Consider the following 8,993-nt stretch of genomic DNA (forward strand, 5'->3'; position numbering starts at 1 on the left):
AGGGCAGTTTGTCAGGTAGTCTAGGATCCAGTAGGACAGGTGGTGGTCCACACCACCAAGGTTCAGCTTCTCCCTCAGTAGCCCTGCCTGAATGGTGTTGAACGCACTGGAGAAATCAAAGAACATTATTCTCACAGTGTTCCTGGGTTTCTCCAGGTGAGAGAGAGCTCTATGAAGAAGGTGGATGATGGTGTCATCTACCCCAATGCCCGGTCGATAGGCAAACTGGAGGGGGTCCAGAGCGGACCTCACTAAAAAGCGGAGAATTGCCACGACCAGTCTCTCTAAGACCTTCCTCTAGTGGGATGTCAGCTTCTGTGCTTGTGGCATTACAAAGCTATACTATTACTGAGCTGAGTGTTAGCTATGTGCTCAGCTCAACATATTAGTACGTCGTAGACTGAGAACAGGTTAATAAGCTCCTCTCCATTTAGGGCCCTTACATATGTGTCCTGTACATGGAAAATGGTTGATGTTACATCAGTTCATTACTGTAGAGACCAGTCCATTTGGAATCTCACTGCATCACAATTGACTATGACGTAGTGACTCCTATGCATACGGCTGAGTTCAATCCATGTATTTTGACCACCACACAGACCACATGCTATGGACAGGATCTCGGCTTCTCAGGAGATTCTACAATACTGAACATGAGGTTCTTAATATACATATTGATCAAGGTGTATAAGCCGACTAGCTACTTCAAGGCAACCTCTTTCTAGTGGGTCCTACAATACTGGGTGCGGCGCTTTGAGAAAACACTATAGACTGATGTATATAAAGACTCTTTGTGACCCTAAGGCCATCGTACATGCAAAGGCGTTAGGTGAAGCTTTGGGCCCCGACAATTCTGGAACATATTTAGTATTTTGGTACTACTAAGGGTTACAGTTACTATCTGAATACCGGGTTAAGGGGATATTGTCACTCCTTGGGGAGAGACCACCATATACATGTGTGGAGACTCATTAGGCCTTTAGCACTCCACTTTGCAAAGGAGCATGGGAAGAATATGCAAATCTGTCTTCCCTGATGTAATTAGGAAGTCAGATGCTGCCTCAGTATTGCAAACCAATAGAGGGCGCTCACTGGAATGTGCAAGCCTGTCTTCCCTGATGTAGTTGGGAAGACAGAATTCCAGTGAAATAACCCAATAAAGGTTGCTCCCTTTTGCATCATGCCCGACCTTCCAAGTACATCGAAACAGCTGTCCTTGATTGAGAGACTATACCTGGTAATAATCCCAGCGTCATTGCAAAACAAAGGCCTCTTGGAAGGTCGTGCATGATGCAAAAGGGAGCAACCTTTATTGGGTTATTTCACTGGAATTCTGTCTTCCCAACTACATCAGGGAAGATAGGCTTGCCCATTCCAGTGAGCGCCCTCTATTGGTTTGCAATACTGAGGCAGCATCTGACTTCCTAATTACATCAGGGAAGACAGATTTGCATATTCTTCCCATATCTGAGTACCTTCATAGCCACAGGATCTGGCTTCAGTTACAACCTATACACACCTCATAGTTATGTCCCTTGCAGATTGAGGCACTACAGTATACAAAAAACAAAAAAAACTTGCAAGTCTTCAGTAGGTGATACCTTTTTTAATGGCTAACTCATAATGATGACAGAATATGACGTTTCGAAGCTTATTCTGGGCTTCTTCCTCAGATATATCTAAAAACACTTTCTTCAGGCTGCATATTTATGTATAACAGGACACAGGGATAGGATTACAGGAGGGAGGGGGGAAGAGGCTTATTACTATATACATATAAAAACAAATAATCAATTCCCAGTCCCCAGGTTCTTTATCTTTATGGCTGTCTTAGTTCAGTGATTTGTATAAAATGACATGAACACATGTGATGTATTCATTCCATTGTCCAGAGTCTTAAATAGGGTCATGCACTTGTATATAAGGAATTGGAAGAACATCATTTGTATTGTTTATTGAATGTCATTGACCATACCTATTAACCCAAATTAATAATTGATACAAAAGTTCATCTCATGTGATCAGATGTAGACAATATAAATATGGACTATAATAAATCTAATCTATAATAAGAGCTCTTTGCATTTTCTGATAGATTTCTACTGTATAGAAGCTTGGTTGACTCTAGAGGGAACATTTCCAGAATGTAGGGTTATACTTCTGTTTTGTGACTGTCCTGCAAAGTTCACTGTCTGACTAAAAGAATATGGACATCAGACCTGTATTGAATTCATTGGACAACCCAATCTAAAACCTTGTGCCATAATCGGGAACTGGACCTCATTCCTGGTAATGGCTGGACAGACATGGAGAATTTTAGTGACTTCTTCTGCTTCAAATTTTGCTTTAGTTTTTTGAGGTCGCAGCTCTCAGCTGCCATTTATTTTCTTTCCCCCCAAACTCAGCACCTTAAGGATTTATTGATCTCACTTTGAGCTTACACAGGGCCTTCAACCAAATTATTGTCAGGGACAATCATCCAACATATCTTCATGTCTTGTAGCATTACCCATCACTGAGAACTCTAGTCATAACCTTGAACCGCAGCTATGAACTATTGTACCGTACTATTAGAAGAGTGTTCACATACAGAAATTTTACCAAAGTAGTGTATTTCAATGTTTTATTGTAGTCAGCAATGTGATACTTACTACACAAGTCTTTTACCTTACAGTAAGAGAATCATACACTATGATACCTTTGTCTCAAATATTTCATCTCTTCCATCCATTACTATAGATGTGACTGACCATTTTCTGCATAGCTCTCCTGATCTCTTTGTTCCTCAGGCTGTAGATAATGGGATTCATCAATGGTGTCCCTACTGTATACAACAAGGATATATACTTGTTGATATTGGATGCGCTCTCATCGGTTGAGACCATGTATACTGTCATCAGGGTTCCATAATACACACACACTATGATCAGGTGGGAGCTACAAGTGGAGAAGGCTTTTCTTTTACCATAAGCTGAAGACATTTTAAGGATGGTGAAGAAAATACAACAGTAGGTCACAATGATAAAAGCAAATGGGAAAAACATCACAAAAATGGAAACTATAAAGTCTTGTAATAACAAGGGAGAAGTATCTGAAGTGGCCAACGCCACGATGGGTCCAAAGTCACAGAAGAAGTGGTCGATGGAATTCAGGCCACAGTAGTTATATTGAGTAACAATAATGAACTCACTTGACATTGCCACATTGATTAAGAGCCACGATATAAGGACAAGCTGCAGGCAAAGGTATGGACTCATCAGTGAAGAGTAACGTAATGGATGACAAATGGCCAAATATCGATCATAGGACATGACGGCAAGGAGGAAACATTGAACAAATCCACATATGCCGAATAAATACAACTGTATCATACAGCCCCAAAGAGACAAAATACCCTCCTCAACAAATATTATGTCCAACATCACGGGAACAACGCTGGTAGTGAGTAAGACATCAGCGGTGGATAAATGTTTCAGAAAGTAGAACATTGGGGTCTTCAGGTGGTCAATAGTGGTCACTAATAGGATGATCAGAAGGTTTCCGGCCAGTATAAATATGTAAGTCAAGAGGAACACGATGAACAGAAGAATTTTATATTTGTGTAGACCTCGGAATCCAAGAAGACGTATCTGAGTGACTTGTGTCTGGTTCTCCTCGCACATATTTTTTGTATGGTTGAATTTCCAAAAAATAAATTTAACAAATCTTAAATTTAGAAAATCTAAGATGTAAAGGCTCCCAAGAGGTCTGAGGTATAATCAGACATGATGTATAAGCATTGCCGAGGCTTCACATGTGAATGAGGATATTGCATAGATGTCGAGGTTTTTATTGTGTCAGATAAACAAGAAAATCCCCAGAAGATTCTGATATAATAATCCTACTGAAGAGGATGAAGTAAACAGAGGACACTGGAGGGTTCCATAATTGTTGACTGATTTGGGCTTTAGGAGATTCTTGTTACAGTCTAATATTCGATATGTAAAATGGATACAATGAAAGAATAAAAGAAATTTGTCCTTCCCTACCTTTACTTTGGAATCAATATATCACAAGTTGAGTGATGTGAGATAAGGCAAACTTGTTGCCCCAATTTTTTTCTATTGCACGAGGAAATTGTTACCTCTATTTGATAAGCATAGTGTTAAGTCTATGTTCTGCATACAGAGTTCTAGATGTTTCCCATCTGTAATACAGCCAGGATGTAATAATTAAGCAGAGGCGGACTTCAGGAGGAGGAGCCGGAGAAAGTAACTGTGAGGTCGGGCCGGGGCCTCCATTGTGCTGAACGGAGGCTCCCAGTCCACTCTGTGTCCAGCGCCGGAATGAATGCTGGTTACAGCACAGGATAGACCGCAGGACTCTGCTGGAGTTTGCAGAGGTTCCAGTTTTCCCCTGGTGCCGGAGCCAGCATTTCTGGGTCAGGGGTCTAGTTATTTGTTACTCCTACGGTATCAGCTCCCTAGTGCCACCTCTCCTGATGATCCTTTACTCTCACCTGTCTCCTGCCTCCTGTCCCTGCTCTTGGATTCCCAGGATTGTTTTACCCAACTTGCCTTACAGACCTCTCTTCCATGATCCTGATTTGGCACCATCCTGATCTCCTGTGTATGACTTTTGGCTCCCTCCTGACCTCCTTTTTGGATCCTGGTGTGGCTACTCCTTTGACCTCCTATGTATGATCCAGATTCCCTGACTATGCTTCTGCCTCTGCCTTCTGCTTCCTCAAGTTATTGACCCGGCTTGCTTGTCCACAGAATTGTTCCCCGGATATCTTTGTGTATTCCCTGGATTATTCTCCTGCTCATCTGCGACTCCATTCCTTCCCGCTCTCTTGGACTTCACAGTTAGGATAGTGTCTGCCTCCTTCTGGGTCCTCCTTCTTGAGGTTCGCTGAGTGTGTGTCACTCTCTGGGCAGTTGTGGGTCCGAGCCTTGGACTATTACCAAGTCCAACTCCACCATTAGGAGCTCTGGTGAAGAACTCCGGGGTCTGGTTCCGCTCTGGTTGGAAGAGCAAGGCACACTCAGGACTGTTTTTGCCTCATCACTTGGGGATTCTAGTTGCCCAGGACTTACTGAGTTATTCGTTGCATCAGGTTCCTAACAGTAACTTTCCCTACTATAGCAGTAGTATGGGATGAGTCCTTATCATGTGGTGGGTCCCACGTAAGAATGGCACAATGATTCAACCATACATTGTATATAACAGGGACAGTTATTTAGTTATCTTACTTAGAACTTGAGGCAAAGACACAACAAAGTTATCAGAAAAGTTTCACCATAGGCAACTAGCACATGGTTACCATTAGCCAGTGAAGGCACAAGCTTGACAGTTACACATCTTTATAAAGAGAAAGTGCTTAGACAAAAGCCAGTGGGATGATGTCGTCATTAAGAATTGTAATTAGAGATGAGCGAACCAAAGGTGATGAAGTGGAATTCATTCCAAATTTCTGGGAAAAATTCGATTTGCTTCTAATCCAGATTTCCACGCGCATCGTGGTAACGAATCACATTTCTTTCTAAAATGGCTGCTGCACATGTTAAGACATATATGAAAGAAAAGGGAAAGGGGAAAAAGGGAAAATCACAACCCACTTACTTGTATCAGATGGCAACAAAATGTATGTCAACACGTGCAGTATTAAAAACAATCACGGATGTCCAGGAAAATGGAGCTCCATCGGTTTGGATAATGGCGAATAGTTCACAAAACGGGATCTGGCACCAACGTGATGTTTCTTAAAACTTCGCTTTTATTGTTCCATAGTTAAAGACCATACATCAGGAATATTCTTTGAATCTGATTCATATATTGAACATATCAGCAATGTCCTAGCTGACGTGTCTCGAGGATGGATGATCCCCTTAGTCGTAACCTGTTAAGACAGGGCACACAAAATCTAGGAATTTCGGATCATCCACAATGCTATGCGTGCAGCCAATCAGCAACCAGCCATGTGGTCACTGAGTTTTTCCTCCACAGAATTCGAGGCAGCCCGGGTTTATCATATGTTCTGTTCTCTCCTCATTGTCTTTGGTGTTACAATATGTGGGTGTGTGACCTGAGTCACACACCCACATATTGAGTGACCCACATACTGAGTGACCTGCCTCATTAAATAGAGGAATGGCAGTCCCAAGCAGCCAGCCCAGCTGCCCAAGCCAAGGTGCTCACTGGTCGACACCCCTATCAGTCAGGCGACCAACCACGCCCACCTAGCTGTAAGGACTTAACCCCTGCCACTGATCAATGACAGAGGAACAGGTTGCGACCCTAATCCCTTGGCCGCACCTGCCGCACAGTCTTAACACAGAATCAGCAAGTAGGTAGTGTGGCCGGGGACTCAGCAGGGTGGCAGCAGTGGGAGGCGGGAGCCAAATGTGCCCGGCGTAGACCACCAGATTTGAAGGAGCCTTCCTGCCCAGAAAGAAGTGGTACAGGGTCTCATGGAGATAGAGGCAATGACAATCAGTTAGTGCAGAGTGTTGAGGGTAAAATCACATACTCGACATTGTGATTTTTTTTTTTTTGTTAATTCACCGGGGTGTTGAACATGGCCATATGTCAAATCTGTTTGCAGAAGGTGATTCATGGCTAGGGTGCCAATGTTAGCACCACAGCCCTGCATCAAAATATGCAGCATCACCATAAAGTGGCTTGGGAGAACCATTATGGCTCCAAGGTGGGGTGCCAGCCTGCTGTAGCAACCGCTCCATCACCCAGTGGCATACACCCCATTTCAAGCAGTTAAGACTCCACCATCTCAGCTAAAGGAAGGTATGTGTCCTTCCCATCATCTGACAGTTCTGTTGCCCCTGCTCCTCCTCCTAGTCAGTCATTGCATCAGCATTCGATCACCAAAGCTATTTAGAAGAGATAACAGTATGTGTGCATTCATCTAATGGTGCAATGTGCAGAAGCTGAACATACTCCTGTCCAAGTTGCTGGTGCTGCAGTCCCTCCCTTTCCAATTGGTGCACTCTGCACCTTTCGGAGAACTGATGGCTTGTGCCGAGCCAAGGTGGAAGGTCCCACGTCATCATTTGTTTGCCAAAAAGGCAGCAACAGCCCTGCATAAATAAGTAGAACAGAAGGTGGGCCAGTCCCTGAACCTGTTGGTGTCTGCCAAAGTGCATGGAAGCGCCAACGTGTGGATCTGCTGCACATGTTCATTCTGGTTGTCAAGTGTTTCTTTAAGGCTTCCACCCATCTGCAAGACATCCTAAAAAGGTCAAGGAAACTTTGCATACACTTCAGCCACTCATACACTGTCAAGTAAATCACCCTTGAACTGCACTCGCACAACATTGTCTAATATGGGATGTTTCCACACATTGAAATTCTACCCTTCATATTTTGGACCAACTGCATGAACACAGAAAGGCCAAAAACAATTTCTTGATGAGCCAAGGTGACAGAGCTGCTCCCCTGTGTATCTTCAATATTAGTCAGTGGCAGCTTATGCGTGACACCTGCCATTTGCTTGTGTCCTTTGAGGAGGCCACTTTTTTGCCCTTTGGGAAAGATGCTGGTAAATCTCACTGGTCAGCAGATTAGAGATGTGGCCCCTACATTTCTTGGCCACATGAGCCCTATTTAACTGGAGGAGAAGGAGGACATTGGAGAACAAGCAATGTGTAGCAAAATGGTTGGCTTTTGAACACAGGTGACAGGAGAGGAACAGCAGGAGCAGCCAGGAAGAGCAATAGGGAATGGATGCAGGGAGTCCATCTGAGTGACTTATGCATGATGCATGCTCACTTGCTTTCATAGCGGCAGCAGAGGAATGACTACTGGCTCCCCACCATATTAGAAACTTGCTACCTGTCAAAAATGGGGGCCTTTTTTTACACCCCCTGAGAAGGAGGACAAACTGAACTACAATAGACACATCCTATATAGACAGTTGGCCACTGCCTATCTGCACCATCGTCCATCCTCTCGCAGGTCTAATCGGGGGTGGGGGTGCCCTGGGCGCTCAAATTGCACAACCATGGATAGTATGGGAGGGGGGATGGGCAGGAGCAGTATCAGCTCCATCAGCAGCAGCCTGAGCCTAGAGTCGCTGATAAGCAGCTTTCTTTGCCTACGTAGTGAAGAAACTACTCACCAGAAGCTAGATATGAAGCAGAATCTAATCCAGCAAGTGGTGGCATACTTGGAATGCACCCTGGCACCCGTCATTGAAGATCTGCTTGACTATTAGGTAGCCTAAATGGATTTGTGGCCACAACTGGACAAGTTTACCCTGGAAAAGCTGTACTGCCGGCTAGTACTGTGGCATTAGAGTGTGTCTTTAGTGTGGCAGTGGCCATAGTTACCCCAAGGAGAACTCTCCTGTTCACCAAAATGTAGAGAGACTGACCTTTGTCAAGATGAATCAGGAATGGGATCAGCCAGGATTTCCACCATTGCCTGATGCATAAGATGAAAACACCTATGCCGCCTCTCCCAAACCTTAACATAAGAGACCAGTTTCTTCTGGCTACCTGCCTCAGCTACTATTCTGATGCTGTCACCCTCCTGATGCCACATATCTGATGCCAAGTGCTCCTTCTTACAGCCACCATCGTCAGCGGGTACAGTTTGTGTCACTGGCCTACCCAATCTGTCACTGAATCACTCTGTGGTCCCACATTACCCCACACGGTATGAGGCCATTTCAGGCTAACTTTATATGTCCAGGCACCATCCACATGTTACAGGACACGACTGGTGACAGCTTTATGTTTGTGTAATGGCTGCAACCTCTATTACAAAAGTGTCTGACCCCTGTATAAGCAATACCGCCCCTGCTACCTCTTGTGTCACCCCCTCTACCTCATAGATTGTAAGCTCTTGTGAGCAGGGCCCTGAGTCCCATTGTGTGAAATGACTATTTATTTGCAATGTATCTTTTTTGATTGTACTTGAACCCTACAAATTGTACAGCGCTGCGGAATATGTTGGCGCTATATATATATATATATATATATATATATATATAT

General features: G+C 44.0%; 1 protein-coding gene across 1 annotated transcript; it reads right to left on the reverse strand.

Annotated features, from left to right (window-relative positions):
• Positions 1–2,714: 2,714 nt before the first annotated feature.
• On the reverse strand, positions 2,715–3,662 carry LOC142202484 (olfactory receptor 11A1-like). Its single transcript, XM_075272617.1, has one exon. It carries the CDS (start codon positions 3,660–3,662, stop codon positions 2,715–2,717), a length of 948 nt encoding a protein of 315 aa, XP_075128718.1.
• Positions 3,663–8,993: the final 5,331 nt, after the last annotated feature.

The sequence above is a fragment of the Leptodactylus fuscus genome, chromosome 5 (genome assembly GCF_031893055.1).
Source record: "Leptodactylus fuscus isolate aLepFus1 chromosome 5, aLepFus1.hap2, whole genome shotgun sequence".
Lineage (NCBI taxonomy): Eukaryota > Metazoa > Chordata > Amphibia > Anura > Leptodactylidae > Leptodactylus > Leptodactylus fuscus.

Coding starts and splice junctions, on each gene's coding strand:
- LOC142202484 (XM_075272617.1), bottom strand. CDS start 3,662: ATGTGCGAGGAGAACCAGACACAAGTCACTCAGATACGTCTTCTTGGA.